Source organism: Podarcis muralis, chromosome 3, assembly GCF_964188315.1.
Source record: "Podarcis muralis chromosome 3, rPodMur119.hap1.1, whole genome shotgun sequence".
In the NCBI taxonomy this organism is placed as follows: Eukaryota; Metazoa; Chordata; class Lepidosauria; order Squamata; family Lacertidae; genus Podarcis; species Podarcis muralis.
In genome coordinates, this window is record NC_135657.1 from 68,151,023 (window position 1) to 68,169,746 (window position 18,724).

Below are 18,724 nucleotides of genomic sequence, written 5' to 3' on the forward strand. Positions count from 1 at the left end.
ACATTATCATTTTGATTAGCTACTCATGTACAAGAAATTTTAAGCTGAAATAGTTCTGCTTTATTCTTACCCTGCCTTTTGATCCTACAACTTGATGCACCAAAATAAATACTTTAAAGTACTATACAGTTCAGGGATTGGTTGTGGATCATCTAACTCTGGGCGAACAATGACCAGACCATTAGGGAGCCTCATCTAAGGTGCTCTGGGGTTTCTCAAAACAGAGCAGGATGTAAGTACAGTAAACAAGAAGCAGTTGACTTGTGCTTAACTCCCCACTTGAAATCAACAAGGCTTAAATACATTGAACTCTGGCTTGAATGTGTCCCATAATTTTCTGTGGGAAGGGGACATGCAACTTACACGTTTTTGGAGCTTTTTAGTACAATATCTGAACTTTGGGAGCCATATGAATATCAAGGGGGGGGGGAGCCAAGGATACAGTTGCAATTTTATCATAAGCCTGCAGAACTCAGTGCACTTTAAATCTAAACATCTCTCAGTTTATTAACTCAAAACACCCAGAGGATAGATAGTGCCTGTCACTATTAACAGTACCTAAAATGAAATCAATTGTGCAATTGAGCTCCCCCACCTCTCTTCCCTCCCCTCGCCCACATCTTCCCCGAATCTGCTCTGGAGGGTTGGGGTAGCCCCTAGAACAGATTTATGGGGTACACAAAGGGAGAAGGCAGAATGAAGTATCAGTGTGCAAGTGGATGGATCGTGCAAGTATCATTGTGCTGATGGATCACTTAAACTGGATACCACCCATTGTTTTTCTAATTCGATCCAAAGGGAAATTATGGGTAATGGAAGAGTTCTTGGTTTGTTTGCCTACTCATGTGAAGGGAGGATGAAAGCAGCTGTATGCACAATGCCTGTTCACATCCTGGCTGATTAAGTGAAAATATGATGCTCCAAACATGGCCATTTCAGTACATAGTTTGGACAAAACAATGGTTAACAAGAGTTTCCGACTCACACAAAGGAAGGGCTGAAGGGGCTCTGTGTGCAGGAAAAAGGCTTGTGTGTATCATGGCTGACTAGTACACACATTATGCACGAACACAACCAATACTTACTCCTGAGAAAGGATGCCATTGGCTAGGATTCCTTGATACCGGCTCGTTCCTTTCAGTTTAATCACACTAATCTGACCACCCAGTTCGTCTGCAATTACTCCAGCGTGTATGGCAGATTTGCACAATAAGGAAGTCTTAGGTGCAGAAATCAAGTGAAAAGTAAGGCAAGATTTTAGTATTCAAACAAACTCACAGTCAACACAACAAAACAAAACGAAGAAACGCGGTGCCCTAAAAAAATTCAAGTCAAAAATGCAAAAGGAAGTAGCAATTTTCTGTATGCTAAATTACCGAAGTTAAATGTGAAAACATGCTGAAGAGACTTAAGACAAATCTACCTGTTGGACAAATATATTCTAAGGTTAATATTTTACAGTGTAGTAATCCTCCCACACATATGCTTCCTAAGAAAATAATTAACTGAGTGTCATTTCCACATCATATGTGCAGAAGAGTAAAACAACATGCTGAAGATATTATACTATATGCAGGGCAAGGCTGAGGAAAATGTTCCTAAATTTGATTATTGCTATTAAAAGTAGATCAGCTATGGCCATTTTGCAAACTGAACAACAATAAGTTGTACCTGAAGAACTATACCTATTATACTGTGACCTGAACAAAAATAAATGGCTGAGTTTACAAGCCCACATGAAATGTGCATGTATGAAATGCATATGCACATATAATCTGTAACACTGTTAGCACTAACAGAATAGCTGACCACCATAATACTTGTTGGACAGATCAATTATGCACAATTCTTTTCCGATTCCATACTTTGTAATTATGATTGCACAGTAGTAGAATAAATGATTTTCTAGCCAGCATCTTCAACGAACTGAGGTAACCTAAGAATAATTTACTAGTTCTTCCAGTTCTCAAGTCTTCAGTAAAATGCACTAACTTTCACTGTGCACAACTGGTTGTTCTACTGGTCTTTGAGCCCAACATTAAACTTTTAGGTTGCACTTATCTGCAATAAAAAATTATTCAGAAAGCAATGCTGTCATTATCTCTACCTTTCTGTAGACCAGTGTTTGCTAGCCTGGTGCCCACCAAATGTTTTGGACAAGAACTCTCATTGGCCCCAGGTAGACCAGCCAATAGTCAGGGTTGATGGGAGTTGCAGTTCAAAACATCTGGAGGGCAGGAGGTTTGGGAAGGCTGTGCTAGACCTTTCCTTTATCCCATGTACTTACATCTCTGTAGCCTTCCACTATATTCCCAGAAATATCACCTGCTATGTCTCTGCAACCAGCTGGACAGTACCTGCTGCCATGGAGAAAAGAGAGGATCTTGTTGTGACTGGTGTACAATGCTCGCACACATGCACTTTGTAAAGCAAACAGTGCAAAGATAAAGGTTTTTCTTCTTCTAAATTCTAGCATATTAATGTGCTCCAAATGGCACAGGCAGCCACATAAACAGCAATGGAAATGAATTTTGTTCTGCTTAGTTCCTTCTACCATTTTACACGCTCAGGGAACAATAGTGATTGAAGGAAAGATAACACAGCACAACTGCATTTTGCACAAAGCTGTTCACACCTTGAGCAACTGGCTTACATGCCATTACTCTTTAAACTTACTGCAAAGGATATTTATTCAGGAGAACTGAGAAACAATTTAAACTGACATGGATCAGCTTTCAATCCTCCAGCCTGATCCTGCAAGATGCTTAGAGCTTTAAAACCCAACCACCCCCGAGACAGGAGTATTCAGTACCCAAAGCACTGCCCTAATTTCCCTTGGCATTACTGGTTATGCTACAGATAACGGCTGTTCAGTGGTCTGAAGCTGCATTCCTTAATTACTCTGGAATGCAAAGTCTCTCTCCAAGGAAGACTTCATTGCCTCTCCCATGTAAGGAGATAATCACAGATTTAGATACCTCCGAGTATCTTCAGAAAAACACATTCCTGTGGTTGGCAACAGGGTTCCAAACGCAGCACAAACGGTCATGGACTGTATCTGGCTACAGCTGTAAGCATGCTAATTGCAAGATGCAACATGACAACCAGAGTGTATTGCCACCAAAACCTATATTTACCTGAATTCATTCTCCACGTGGTGGTTTGCTCTCTCCAGACATGTGATTAGATCTGCGAAAGGTTTAAAAAAAAGAAAGCTATTTGGGAATCACACAGAGAAGATGTGGATAGTCAATTCCAGCTGAACTGCTGTTTTCTCAAACCTCCCTCAGCAGCCACAGCGCCTCTTCAGTGTTTCCTTCTGCCAGAGACCTTCTGCTCCCGGCTCCCCCCCCCCCCCACCTGCCCAATTTGTTCATCTGGATACGCATTTTCTTCTGCACAGGAGCAATTGTTCCAGAATCTGCCCTCAAAGCAACAACTTCATTGAGAGATCAGTCACATCCTACTACATCCTGAAGCAATGGCCAAGTGAGGGTGGTAGAAAGAATTCCAACAGACATTTTTGGAATATTTTTGTACAGTGAGGATTTTGTTCCAAGGCAAGAGGCCTGAAGCAAAAAGATTTCAGCCCGAGCGATGCGTCTCAACTACCATGAAAAAAAGAGTTCTCTTTATGGAACTGAATCAAAACTTTGTCTGAAGAGAAGTCTTGGTTTATATCAGCTGGTGCTCAAATACTTGGAGAAGATGAAGAAGCCCAGGGATAATAAGGCCTAACCAATGAGAAATGAGACAATGGGATCAAAATTAGGATTCCCAGTTCTATATGGCGGCCAATGCACTTAGATGTTCAGGTGCATGAAAGAACCAAATTTCATCAGTGCCATTTATTAGATGAATTATCACATTATTGAAATAGCATCCAGACATTGATTTCTAGAGGGAAAACAAGCAGGTCAAGCAGTTGGCTAAGGGGCCAAACCCATAAAACCAGTTTGAACTACTTAGAAAACTTAAGCACATTCATCTACGCCAGGGGCTTTTCTAAAACATTTGCTGGTAATACCAGGCAGGGTATTACCTTCCACTTCCACAGCAGACAAGGCAAAGAGGCAACCAGGTAAGATGATGGGGTGAGAGAATAATTGCACTCATCCCTGACAAATCTCCTCCGAAAAGAGCAGAAGAGTGGGGCAGGGAGAGAGGGAGAGAGTCTGGATAGCACCAAACCAAAATCATTAGTCCACGATGATGTGCAGAATTGAACTTTACCTGGATGATCGCTACTAGCAAAGGACAACAGGAAGCCTCTTCCAGACACATGGGACCTGCTCTCAAAGTGAATGGTTGCTTCATTAGAATCTAAGATGATTTCTTCTGGGACAGGCACATTCCCACAGTAGGGTCCTAAATGCAGAACAAATAGTATTTGAAATCATGTTTGTGGCCTAGAAACAATAAAGCGTACAAATGTATTCATCATCTATGGTGCATTCATCTATCCATGTGCATAATTAATTGATTTTTGTTTGTAATCTTTGAAGTTACTCAGACCACCAAATTCTTGCAATTCTGTGTTCAGTAGAAGATAAAAGCTGGCATTAACATTTCAAATTGTTTTAGCTTCGTAGACGGCTGGGGCTCCCTAGCCTTTGAAGCACAGCATTCTTAAAGTGCAGCAATCCATTACAGAAAGAGTACAACAATCAAAGGCAACTGAATATTGCATATACTCACCAAGATAGCATCACCAGGTACAAGTTTTAAATGCAATCACAACACAGGGGGAAAACAAACACATTTTTCTTGAGATGGCACATTGTAATAAAGGCATATAAAAATAATTCTATATTTGAATACTTAACTGTTTATTCTCAATTTTTAAAAAAGAAATCATATTGTTTTCTTAAGATTCCCATCTACCCATCAAAATTTAGGGAAACAATCTATTAGAAGTCAACCTGGAACCAGTCTTACTTTTTCACATGAATTATTAGCTATAAGGCACCTTTACAGTTAACTTCTAGAACCAATCAGCCAAAAAAGGAATTAGATTTGAAATTAATTCATTAATTGATTTTTTGATTTAAGCTGATATTTTTAATTTAATTTTAATTTAAGATGATATTAATTGATTTTTAAATTTAAGCTATATTACAATTTTACAAAAGAGAGGAAACATTACATGAAGAATGATGCTTAGCTCTTGACCGCACTATGTTATATACATTCCATCAGTTACCATTTGTCATACATCACAGGGAAAATAAAATGGCACAAGTCCAGCTGAGTCCAGCTCTGATGCATGACAGCCAGACCATCCTTGCCACCAGCTGAGTAGTTTGGCAATGGAGGCCCAGACAAAGCCAACACAGATGGACTCTTGCCATCATTTAAATATGTGAGCACCACACTGAACTCTGGTAATTTCTTTTTCTTGCTTGGATGGAGATAGAGAGGTGTGAGTGAGAGTGCAGAAACCCCTTACTGACCCTCCACCATCAGATCCACCCCCCCACATAGGGCTTCTTAACCAAATGATTTCAAATTTAACTACAGGGAGGAAAAATTATTTGTTAGCCAAGCAAGGATAGATCACTTAGGTTAATACTTAAATATGTCATGCCATGTGCCACACGAGCTGGCGGGGGGAGGGAATACTGTTTTATAATTTGGAGATCATTGCACCTAACCTTCCCACCCACTCCCACATTTTCCCACAAGATTTGCCTCCACATGTTTTCCCACAAGTATATTTCTGCTGTCTCTTGCTTACGTTTCTCAATGACCTGTCTATTGCTCAGATGTAATTAAGACTGCTGACTCAATCTATGGCTGACTGGTCTGGGGCTTTCAAAGCAGCATACCTGTCCAAATGACGATGAGAACCTATGCTAAAAGTCTAGATGCATGCATGAGAGAGAGAGACAGGTCAGCAGAAAGTCTCAAGGCCTTAAAAAAAGTGTGTGTGGGTGTGTAGACTCTTGAGAGAAAACAACAAGTGGGATGGAAGAGGAAATGTTGTTTGGTGCTTTACAGCAGGGGAGGACAGACATCATGCCTGCAGGATCTACTCTTGCATTTTAAAAGAATTCCAAGATCCACCAGTCAAAGAACTAGAGAACTTTGAGTACTAGGGTTGAACTCAGTTGTTCTACACAAAAATATGCTCCCCTCCCCTGGCCTTCTTCGTTTCACCCGTATAACTTAGGGTGGAGGGAAGAGTCATTTTGTCGTTGTTATTGTTAAACAATTTGGAGTCAGAAACACATGCTGATCAATTATGAATCACTCAGAGATCAAACAGTAGATCTTCATCTACCTTTCTCCCCACTCCTGCTCTACAGAATACAGACAGAATGGAAAAAGTAACCAGCTTCTAAATAATTAAGTACAAAACACAGGAATATGGCAAAGTAATGCCATAAAGAATAAATCTTATTAAATCTATTTTTGGTTGTTTTTATTATAGTACTATAAAACACATTGCAACTTAAGTGAAAGGCAATCCATAAATTAGTTTCTAACAATATAACAACAACTGTACCTTAAACATTACCTTGAACAATATTACCTTAAAACAGGACTAGTTAACCTGTAGCCTTCCAAATTCCAACAGCCCATTCCAACATGGCAAATGGTTAGACCTGGAATCCCACATCATCTGGATGTCTACAGGTTAAACACCTGTGCATGACCATACCAAATTACATTAGCTGAGTGGAGAAAGTGCCATCCCAGTCTTGAGCACCCAATGCTCAAGAACAAATCTTAAATAGGACTGGTTTCAGGGTACCTTTTCTTACTTTGCTCAACAAAGAGTTAATTAGAGCTCTAAGTATTTTAATAAATCCAGTCTTACTGGTACATCGTTACATACCATGCACTGTTGTAGAACTGTGGATGCTAAGATAGTTAGATTCACATTGCTGGGATTCAATATCCAAGTCCCCAATTTTCAAGATCAGACGTTTCCCCTGAGGCACCTGAATTCTCCTCTCACAGGTAGTGTAGTTGGGGTAGGTTCCCGGATAGTTCTTAGACGCCAGTGTTCCACTGTCTTGATAGATTATCATAGGCCCACATCCATCTCCTGGGGAGGACACAGAAAGGGGGCAATTAAGAAACCATCAAAGCTGTCATCAATAGGCACATACCTATTTCAAATCATTACACTATTTCAAAATGTAAGTGGTCCTTATTTTATTTTTTTCATTTTAAAATTTAAATCAGGTTCTCAATAAACTCTCGGAAACAGGTCAGACTGAACGGGGGGCGGTACATGGGCCCCCAATTCATAAATTACCAAATTTCTGTGTGACTCACACTTCCTGTTTACCATGGAAAACCCATCATGTACCAAACTTATTTAAATGCTCCTGTTCTGCCTTACAGTGGAGCAGAACCAGGAATACAGATCTTCTTGCTCAACCAGGTCACTCAACTATCTTTTGGGTGAGCTCTCTCCCCGCAGGATAACATGATCTTCTGTATCATCAGGATAAAGGGAAAGGAAGGTTCACCTCATCTTGTTGAAGGGTCAAACGCAGGTGAGCAGCAGAAGGTGTGGTAAAATGTTCATCTGCACCAAGTGACTGCTCTCACCCTGGTAGACAGAATGTCCTCACACAGACTCTGCAAAACACTGTGCTCCTTGTACAGAAACGTAGGCGATCTTGTCTTCTTCCTCCCCACACAGACATTCCATTCCATTAGAACAGGGGTAAGGAACCTAAGAACCAGCAGCCAAATGCAACCCCCCAGACCGCTCTATCCAGCCTTCGAGACTCTGTGCAGGTCACACCCCTTTCCTCACGACCACTTCTGTTGCTCCACCCACTTTTTTCATGTGGAACCACCTACCACCAGCATGTGACCCTATGAGGTTGCTCATGAAGGAATTACATTCTTGGGCCTCTGTACTAGCGCGACAGAAATCAGAAAACACAAGAAAGTGGGATTACCTCTGTCTGGTTTACACAAAGGCATGATTTCGCACGAGCGCTATACAGCGCTTACATTCTGACCCACGGGATTTTTTTTTTGCCTAGAAGAAAATGGTTTAGGAGGAAATGATCCTGACATTAACAGTGAATGACCTAAGCTTGGAGCCTCTTTCCTCCACCTACATGTAGCCTTGGGCTTCATTACTGGCAGATGTTCCCTTTTGTATTCTGAAACAGGATGACGGTGAATTGTCATACTGCCTGCACAGTCCCCTGATATTTCTGCACAGCACATCCAAAAAAGCAATTGCATTCAGAAGTAACAGAACGATTTCTGGGGGAGGGTAGCTTTATTTATCAAGCTTCTCCTCCCCCTCTTCACTCATTCCTTTACAAATACAGCAACTAAGTTAAAAGTCCACCAGTCTCATAGATCTGGGAAGAGCTTCCTTAGGAGCCAGCATAAAAGCACAATCCTATACACATCTAATCAAAAGTAAGTTCGAACGAGTTCAATGTGGCTTACTCCCAGGTAAGTGTACAGACCTGCAGCCTTCGGCGTACTTCAAAGTAAAAAGATTCTGAGTAAATAGGTGCAAGACTTTCTGAAAATTGCCTCCTTGGTTCCAGAGTGAAACACCTTTCGCAGTTCTATAGAACGGTATCTGTGTGAAGAGTATATAGTATTCTTCAACAGCCTTCCCAAACCTAGTGCCCATTGGTCATGCTGGCTGAGGCTGATGGGTAGTATGAGCTGTATTTAACATGTAGACCAGGGTGGATTTGATTTAAATCGAATCGATTTGAATCACAATTTAAATCACAATTTAAATCACTAGTCAGTAAGACTGATTTAAATCATATTTTTTACAGAAAGACTCATTCTTGCTGGTATAATCTTAATATTTACAACCAGATGAAGGTTTCGTTTTTGGAATAATAAATTTTCAGAGTAGTTTTTACAGTTATATAAAAAATTACTGATTTGGTTCTATTAGAAATACATAGACAGATAATTATGAAATTATTGTGAGATTTAATAAGTTAACTGTTTATATTTGGACAACTTTTCTGCTGTACTTTATTGGAAGGAGAAAAAATAATCATTTCCTTAATAACAATTTAAACCATTTATTTAACTAAAACAATAATATTATAGCATATGTATCCATGTTTGTTAACAGATGTGGTTAAACGGTGTGTGTGTGTATCTATCTATCTATCTATCTATCTATCTATCTATCTATCTATCATCTATCTATAAACTTAGACTGAGTTTTAGCACACATGAAAAACAAATCCTTATTTCCTGATGAATAGCCTTTGGACTATAATGTAACTTAAACAGAAAACTATCTTTAGAAAGATTTTTCCTCCAAAAGCATTTTATTTTAAAAATCCAATTTAAATAAAAAAAATTGGATTTAAGTAACAAAACAAAAAATAAGATTTTATTTTTTTTAAAAAAAATCATTGATTTTTATCCACCCTGTTGTAGACCACTTGCTAAAAATATATACATTCAAGTGGTGCACAACTATATATAAAGCATGGTTAAAACCACACAAATCCAATTTCAAAAAACGTAAGATGATAAAATAAGAAACATTTAAAACAAATGTAACTAAGCTGAGATAGAACAGTCGATAGACTCTTAATTTCAGGGTCATGGATTCAAGCCCCAAAAGATTCCTGCATTGCAGGAGGTTGGACTAGACGACCCTCGTGGTCTCTTCTAACTCTACAGTTCTATGATTTTAAATAATGTGACTGGACAGGCTTGCAGAAACAGGAAAGTTTTCAGCAGGCATCTAACACAGCATAGCAAAGGGTCCTGTCCACAGGCAAGGAGTTACATAGCATAGGCATTGCCACACTGGATAGAGGCACAACTTATCACAAAAGCAGAATGGGAAAATGAGTGGCATTTGTAAAAGTGCAAGCTGTAGTCTACTCTAAAATGGCTAGCAGACACCAGTTTAGAGAAGGCTGTTCTAGACACAGATACTGGAACATATAAAACCAGGATAATATAACTGGGGTTGTGATTCCTATTCAAAATACATCAGTGATTGTTTAGTTGGGGAACACCATGCGTCTCAATCCGTCCCAAAGCCTCTTGCTCCAAACAGAGGAGCCTTCAGGGATATCCGAGGGTGGATGCAAAGAGAATGCATGTCGGGAATCCCTCCTCCCCATGGGTGTCTGTTTACATTGCCCAATATGGACTTTTAAGGTTATGAAGGGCTTTGTCTGGGACAGCTCACACAAGTTCTTCTGGTTTGACAATCCTGGGTGGCTAAATATTTACTAAGGTTTGTTAGAGAAACAAGATGCTTTGGGGTTGGGGGAAGAGGGAGCCAAAATGTTTGCCCCGGTCCAAGCCAAGGATGTGTCAGTACTCAAGAATTTTCAGGGAGGAAACCAGGTGCCATTGCAAGACAAAAAGAAGTGAACTATTAAAATGCATCATGAATTAAACAAAGAAACCTGATACTTAATTCTCAGCTCTACTTATTGACTACCCTTTAAAATCCTTTAAGGCAGGGTAGATCTTAGATTTAGAAAGACCTGTGTATCAAGGAGACCTATGTCCTCCCTTTCTTCATTTAATTGATTCCTTCCAGCGTCGCACTGCGCTTGGGACCTTCACAAACAAACTCAAAGGGAATGAAAATGACACATTTGTCTTTCTTTCTTTCTTTCTTTCTTTCTTTCTTTCTTTCTTTCTTTCTTTCTTTCTTTCTCTCTCTTCTGGTGGGAGACACTGATCTGATTGGCAGCATTGGCTGTGCACAATTCCAGCAGTGGCCTTAGCAGATTCTCAGGGGAAAACATTAAAAAGTGGAGCGTTTCTCCACCATCACAGTTTTCTTGAACTGCCCCATCGCATATCTACTGCTACTGGCCTCATCCCACTTAACTTGGTATAAAACACTGGGCACAAAACTTGGAAAATATTGATAAACACACAAATACCAAGAAGCTCAATTTTTATTTTAAAGAAGAACCTTAGCTACAATGAAGCTGTCTCTCTCAAGTGTTTATATTTCAAAAAGATACTCTAAAAACAAAATACTACTTTAGTGCTTTTCTTTTTTATAATATTTTATTCTTTTTTTCCCATATAGAAAGTTACATTTGTTACTCAACAATTATATTCCAATTCAACAGAACTAGTGACTTCCTGCTCACCCAACATCAATGTTTATAACCCAAATCACATACAGTTGCGAGTGGTTTTCAAACTGCGTTCCAGGAACTCGGAGGGTCCAGATCAGGAATCCGGGTCCAGAACAGGGATCTCCCTTCAGAAGATAAACTTTTCTGAATGAGGGTATGCCCACTGGTTTTTGCTACAAATTGTAGAGGAGAGCATTGGCTGCATTCTCTGTTCACTCAGGAAGGCAAAAGGCCTGGCCAGTATTCTACATGAAAAGACTGTGAACTTTGAAGCATTTTTAAAATAATAATGATAAAAAGATTTATATCCTGCTTTTTGGGGGGGGGAGATGAAGAAATCCTCATGAAGTGGTGAACAAAGCAGCACAAATTATAATAGTGAATAACAAGACAAAAACAGCAATCAAACATCCTCAAAATTTACAATTTGCCCAAGTTCTCAGGAGGCGACTCAGTGAGGAAGCTGCTCCCCGAAAGCATGAAGCCCGTGAAACTGAAAAACTTGTGTACTGCATGTACGGGAAATGAGTTGCGGGGGGGATTGAATTCCACAGAATTCACTGAACAACAAAGTCTACTGAAAAGTCTCCATAATAACTTAACAAGTTTCACAACTGATGTATACAAGCCCCTGCTTAAAAACTCACATTTCACAATCTAGTCATTCATAAATAAATAGAAGCATTGAATAACTTCCCTTTTTTGAAATAAATTTCACAAGCTTTGTTATCTGGCTCAAGGGGCTTGTGGGGCGGGGAGAAGTCACAAGTGCAGTGATTAAATATCAAAGGCTGCAATCCTACGCACAATAACCTGAACTCAGTGGGACTTATTTCTGAGTAGACACACATAGGAGTGGGCTGTGAAACATATACCGTATTTTTCGCCCTATTGGACGCAGTTTTTCCTCTCCAAAAATGGAGGGGAAATGTGTGTGCGTCCTATGGAGCGAATGCAGGCTTGCACAACCCCTCCTGCAGGGAGAGGCTGCACGGGGCTATGGCTTCTTTAGCCCTGCGCAGCCTCTCCTGGCAGGAGGGGTTGCGCGGGGCTAAAGAGGAAGCCAAAGCAGCGAGCGGGATCCATCCCGCTCGCTGCCTTGGCTTGTGCCATAGCTGCGCGCAACCCCTCCGGCAGGGAGAGGTTGTGCGCAGCCTGTACGCTGCTCTTTGGGGCTGGGGGGGGAAAAAGATTTTTTTAATTGATTTGCCCGTCTAAAAACTAGGTGCGCCCTATGGTGCGAAAAATACGGTACTTCACAAAGCCAGAACAGCTGGGTTGGGAGCTGGCGTCCTCCCTGACAGTAACAGCCACAAATACTGCTCTGCAAGTCCTTAGTCCATTTCACATGTGAGAAGTCCTGTCCCAGCCAGGTGAACACTAGCACAGCCAAGCTTAATATGAAAACTCGTCAGCTGCAAAGCTGAATGGCTAGAACTTCCCTATCCAGCAACAGAAGGGAGTGCGCAGTCGCCAGCATCAGCTGCATACGTGGTTGACTACACTGCAGACTGTATTTGTCCACACCCAGACAAAACCAGGACTGCCCCGGCAAGCAAGAAACCGGCTCTGATATGTAAGTCAAAGTTCACATGCAAATGTGGTCAGGGCTGTAAAACAGGCTTTTGCATGTGAATCCTGAAAGCACACTTACTCAGCAGGATTACTGATTGACTGATGTCAATCAGTTGTGGGAGTTACATGTTCTTTGCTAAAATTTGGGGTGCATGTGAACCATCCATATATGGCATTAAAATGTTGCTACAACGCTTCAGGATCCAACACATTTTGATCATTTATAGCCAGTCTGATACACCAAACTAACTAGAGCAGCTCTACCTAGGATTTAGGACAGGGCTAGAAGAACTTGTCAAAGCCTCTGCTCCCTGCTCCTGCCCACCTAGCAGTTCGAAAGCATGTCAAGTGCAAGTAGATAAATAGGTACCGTTCCGGCAGGAAGGTAAATGGCGTTTCTGTGCGCTGCTCTGGTTTCACCAGAAGCGGCTTAGTCATGCTGGCCACATGACCCGGAAGCTGTATGCCGGCTCCCTTGGCCAATAAAGCGAGATGAGCGCCACAACCCCAGAGTTGTCTGCGACTGAACCTAACGGTCAGGGGTCCCTTTACCTTTACCTACTGAGGTACTAAGCACCTGCACTGCTCTTTTAATAAGAAAACAAGCAAACATAATTACAACACCACCTCACTCTTTGCTCCATTGCCCTTTCTCTTTAAGGCTCTACAACTCCATAGACATTTTTATGCTGCTGTTGAGACGGGACTTTGGATCACAAGGATGAATTTGGGAAATACAACATGCAAGCACAGACATACTGCCTAATCTACTACAGGATCTTTCCTTGCTATATTTTCTGTATATGGAAGTATCTGCCAACCTCAGTTCACACAACTCCCCCAAAACATGTCTCACAGATTGCAATGGGACTGAGATAATACAGTCAACACTATGTTGTTGGAAATGCATTACTCTTTCAGGGAATGACTGTGTGTGTGTTAAATCCCACAAAGCACCATGTTGTGCAGGTCAACTTCGTTTAGCAATAAGGTTTGATGCTAAAGCTTGTTACTTCTGCAGGCATGGAGCTTGACCATGTGAAGTTGTTTCAAATGGGAGATACCAACGCCACTGGGATACTAGCAGCAGCACTCCCACATAGTGACAAAAAGTATGTCTCTGCCAGGAGACAAGTGTGCACTCATGCAAGAGCAACTCCCTATTGCTTTTGTTTCCCTCAGCCCAATGGAGCAGTTTGCCATGGTTGGAATGCACTTCAGCTTTTAAGCCCAGAGGCATAAAAACTCCCTCTAGGATGCCTTACAAGTTATTTCAGAGAAGTGTGCAATGGTTTCCAAGCAGTTATTTTAAGGAAGCAGCTCCAGGTTGTTGTTGTTGCGTGTGTGTGCATGCATGCGTGTGTGTAATTGCACCCCCACCCCTGCCCGGTGGCATAAAAAAATGTATGGGGCCTCAATAAACTGCATTGTTTCCTGTGCAACTTGCATGTGTCTCATTTCTTTTGTTCCTTTGGTTGGTGCCTCCCTCCCCGCTTTATCTCTCAGCTAGTGGAACACAGAAGAGCATCAACCCTACTCCTTGTCTCTCTATGAAGAGAGAAAGAGAGGGCAAAGAGAAAGCAAAAAGCTTTCCACTGAACAGGTTGGAGACAGGTCTAGAACGCTGTTGGGAGGAAATTGTGGGTGACACCTCTGCCCAGAAGTCTCTCACAGGAGCAGCACAGAGGTTGCCGGGAATGTAATTTTTGCTCGCACTAGAAATAATTACCACACAGTTTAAGCTTGTACAGTAAGCCCACAACCATCTTCAACACCCAGCATCTCCAAGCAGAACTGAGAGAAAACCTTGTCTGAAACCCTGGAGAGTCACTGTCTGTCAGCAGAGGTGGAACAATGGTCCCATAAGGTAGCTTCCTATGTTCCAATTGTTTTTGAAGCAAATGCGCTAGGTACATAAACGAGATTTTACAGTAAGAGTTTATGTTAGCAATGAGTTAAACTGATACCCATTCCAATTGTTAAAATCTTATGGAGACCCCTGTGTATCGATTTCATTCAGCTATGGCCTGTTTAACAAGCTAATGAATAACTGCAACTCTCATTATTCACTGTCGTTCAAGCGACATCACAGCAGATAATATCAATACATACAAAGGTTAACACTAAATCTTTTGCTGGCCATGCCTGTCCTCTGACATACCCAAGACCAAGTCAGGCATTAGAAAAACTTTTGCAGAAGATTAATGTCGTAATATTTATATAGTACTTTGAATGTTTGAAGGATTTCACATCCTCTCATTTTACAATCTTTACAATCAGGCCAATATTATTATTATTATCTACCATCATCAGTTTCTTTGCTTAGGCTTAGGACTGTAAAGTTGGAGGGACACCTGAGAATCAACCCCCTGCAATGCTGGAATCTTTTACCCAACGTGGGCCCACGACCCTGAGATCAAGGGTCTCATGCTCTACCAGCTGAGTCCTCTCCTACTTGCATGTTGCTGCTGCTGTCGGGGCTGACACAGAGAGGGGTAATGGCTGGCCTAAGACCAACTAAACGACTAAACAACAGCAAGACCAACTAGTATGTTCATGGCAGAACTGAGGTTTAAACGGGGGACTTCCTGGCACTGGTTCTTAGCCATTGCACTACACAGCATCAACTATGCTTTGTAGTAAAACTGCACTTCATAATTTGTGTTTCTATTCTAAATTAAAAATCAAAAGATTTTTTTAAAAAAACCAGTCCACATGCATCGACTTTAAAATATGGGTTACTGTTATAATCTTGCTGCTACTTAGACACATGGCTAAACTAGGCATGGATTAACCGGGTCAAACTATATAAAGCACTAAAATCAGCTAAGACAGCATAATTCATTGTTCTACTGGCACAGACAAAGCAAAGGTGGGGGGGGGGGGTAGAGGAAGAGGGCAAAGACTAAAAGGAGAGGGAAAACCCCTCTATTTTTAACTGGCATAGCAAAAATTATTTGGCAATTCTATACCCTTAAGGAAAGCTCTTGTGTGCAGTTAAAACATCTCTTTTTAATTAGAATATTTAGACCGTCCTCCCTCTAGAACTGCCAGATGTCACAGTTCCACAGCACGTAATGGCGATTCCTTTCTACCTCAGCTGTTTCAGCCAGCAAAATCAATGTACCTCCACAGCATCCCTTAGATAAGACTCTTGCACCTGGCAGCCTACATTCATTCATCATCTTTTCTCAAGTTATTATTGACAGCCCTAGGTTTCGGCAGTGGAAATTCCTACATGAACAAAGAGTTACAGAAAGCAAAGTTCACCTAAGAAGTGCACACATAGCTAATGAAATAAGATTGCATGGAATACCAAACATAAAAGGATAACAAACCAGGGGTGAACCCTGGGAGTGAACCTCTATGAACACACTGCATGACTTAATTCCAAGTAAACATGCATAGTATTCCAGTGAAGGAAAACTAGTTTTGAAACCACAAACAAAGCATCTAAGAACAGAGAACAAAGTATATGTGATCTTCCATTGCATGATTTACAGGTTGTCTACTTCAGATTCCTTAGGGAATGCAGAGCTTTAGCTATTGGGGGGGGGGGGCAGGGGCAGGGCTAGCCAGGCTTTTTGCCCTGGATGAGGCTCCTAGGCTGTGTGTGTGTACACAAATATATGTGTGGGGGTTCCAAGCTGAGTCTTCAACCGGAGTGAAATAAAGCATAGTTTCGCCCCTGTAGAATGCATTGCCAAACTAAACAAGTTTTACAGGCAGAACTGCAGCGATGAAATGGAAAGCACAAAAATCAAAGGACTGTCTTATATTTAAAAAGCAAACATTCAATTTCACACTTCTCATCACACTATTTAATGGTCAAGATAGGATTTTCAGAAAGCTTTTGATGCTCAGCTTCCCAGCAAGATGCCAAGCTATTTAGAAGCAAGTGAATTAACCAACTGTCAAAATATGGAAAATTATCTTATATTAAATGTGAGTAATGTTGCATTTCAGTCCTATTAAGTGTGTATTCTCTGGCCTTATTAATTTCCCAAGTCAGCCTTTTACTGCCTCCCGCAATCTACATCTCTGCACACACACCATACATCAGGCTTCTTCATTCCCTTCAAAAAAGAAGGCAGCCATATGTGTACAAAGGAGGAATCTCTTCATGGAAGCGAATGGGGCAGTCTTGACATTTGATTTGAGCACTGCAGGACAAGTTGCTGTCCATCAACCCCAGTTCTCCATCTGCAAATAAACTCCATCTCCTTCAAAGCTTTGTTGTGACGAACAACACTGGGAAGGCAAATACCTTATACCAAGTCAGACCATTGATCCATCCAGAGCAGTAATGTCAACCCTGACTGGCAGCAGCTCTCCTGGGTTTCAAGGACTAGGTTTCTACCTAGAGATTTCTGGGACTGCACCTGGGACCTTTTGCATGCAAGGAATGTGCTCTGCTGCTAAGCTAGGGCTCTTCCATGTGGAAATTGGGGTAAAGTAGAATATATATCTAGCACAAGGTTAGCTGGGGTGCCAGATGTTCTAGGGACTGCAACTCCACGAGCCCCCAGCCAGTTTGGCCAATGGTCGCAGGTGATGGAGTCTGGACTTCAACAACATCTGCTGGTGGCCCTCACAAGAGTAGCACCGCAAATCATACCTTGGTCCTGTTATGTGCCAGTTCATCCGAAATACCTTCTAGCCTTTAAGTCCTGCATTTTCAACCATTTAATAAACACAAGCTGACCAGCCACAAACTACTTATTGGAAAGGTGAGAAAAACATCCGCTCTGCCACAATATACACAATATTATTATTATTATTATTATTATTATTATTATTATTATAAGACGGTGAAGGAAGAAATCTCAAAGGTTGTTTTAAATCTCCAGGAATCTGATCCCTCGAAGGCAAAGAACATCTGGTATCTTTTTCAGAGCGCTAAACCACGAGCTTTTCCAGCGCTGTCGCATTCAGTCATTCTCTACACATACAGAAAATCTCTCTCTCTCTCTCTCTCTCTCTCTCTCTCTCTCGCACACACACACACACACACACACAATCCTTCCGCGCTCGGCACTAAACTTTCCCAGTTCAAAGGAAACGTTCAAAAATGGCCCCGGCGGCCCCGACTCACCGAGCTTCTCCGCGCAGCTCGCGGGCAGCAGCAGCAGGAAGAGGGAAAGCGCCGGAGCCCCCGGCAGCAGCAGCCGCCGCCTGCAGCGACCCATGGCCCCGCGGGACTCGCGGCTGCCTGCCTGCCCAGCCGCCGCTGCCGCCGCTCTTCGCCCTTTTCCCGCCGCTTTGAAACGCCCGCGGCGGCCCTCTCCCGCTCGCCTGCCTGCCTCCTCCTCGGGACGCCCCCTCGACGACGGCGGCGGCGGCGCCGGAGAAGCGGCTCCCCGTCTGCCCAGCGCCCGGCCGCCTCCCGCGGGAGAAAGGAAGCGAGGAAGGCGAGCGCGGCTCTTCCCATTGGACGGCGCGGCGGAGGGGCGGCTCCCAACGGGCCCGGGCCTCCCCTCGTGCGCCGAGGGAGGCGCGTCCGTCCGCCCAGGCGGCTCCTTTCCCAGCGATGGCTCGCCTGGAGGGGTTCGGTTCGAGCCTGCCTGGAAGCCAGCGGGGATTGACCCCGAAGTCCTCCTCTTCTCATCTGGACGTGAGGGAATGGCACTCTGCCTGTACCCAGGTGCAACTCCTGTCTTCTCTAGTGTGTATAAAGTGTATCTCTTCACTTTATTGCACTATGCCAGGACTCCTTGGTTTAGGGACACTCCTTCTCGTTTTGCCTAATGGCGCCCTAGATTTCTGTCCCAAAGCCTTGCCCTGATGGCATCACTGAACACACCTTCACCCTCGAAAAATAAATCGCAGCACCCAGAAAACTAGCACAGGAGCCTGCTAGAACTCTGTGATATCTACTCTTCTTTTCTAAATGCAGGTGATTTCATGTGAGTTAAGTCGTATGACCTTGAAGTCAAATATTGTGCATACATTAACTTGGAGGAATATCACGTGTCTACTATCGTTGTTATTAACAGTAATTTATAATTGGTAAGTCGCTTAAACTGGGGCAGCCTCTAGGCAACTTGCAGTCAATCTTC

The 18,724-nt window shown here is 42.3% G+C and overlaps 1 protein-coding gene across 4 annotated transcripts in view; it reads right to left on the reverse strand.

The window, feature by feature from the left end:
* Positions 1–18,333, reverse strand: part of DCBLD1 (discoidin, CUB and LCCL domain containing 1) — a 29,717-nt gene extending 11,384 nt beyond the window's left edge. For 3 of the 4 annotated variants that reach the window (XM_028723260.2, XM_028723261.2, XM_028723262.2), the window contains exons 1-6: positions 17,761–18,333; positions 6,842–7,054; positions 4,234–4,368; positions 3,138–3,189; positions 2,288–2,360; positions 1,086–1,219 (exon numbers count right to left, since the gene is read on the reverse strand). In XM_028723260.2, the coding sequence (XP_028579093.2) occupies positions 1,086–1,219; positions 2,288–2,360; positions 3,138–3,189; positions 4,234–4,368; positions 6,842–7,054; positions 17,761–17,854 (701 nt within the window). In that variant the 5' untranslated portion in view covers positions 17,855–18,333. The remainder of the gene's footprint in view (positions 1–1,085; positions 1,220–2,287; positions 2,361–3,137; positions 3,190–4,233; positions 4,369–6,841; positions 7,055–17,760) is intronic. The other variant, XM_028723259.2, reaches the window with a different exon arrangement.
* Positions 18,334–18,724: the final 391 nt, after the last annotated feature.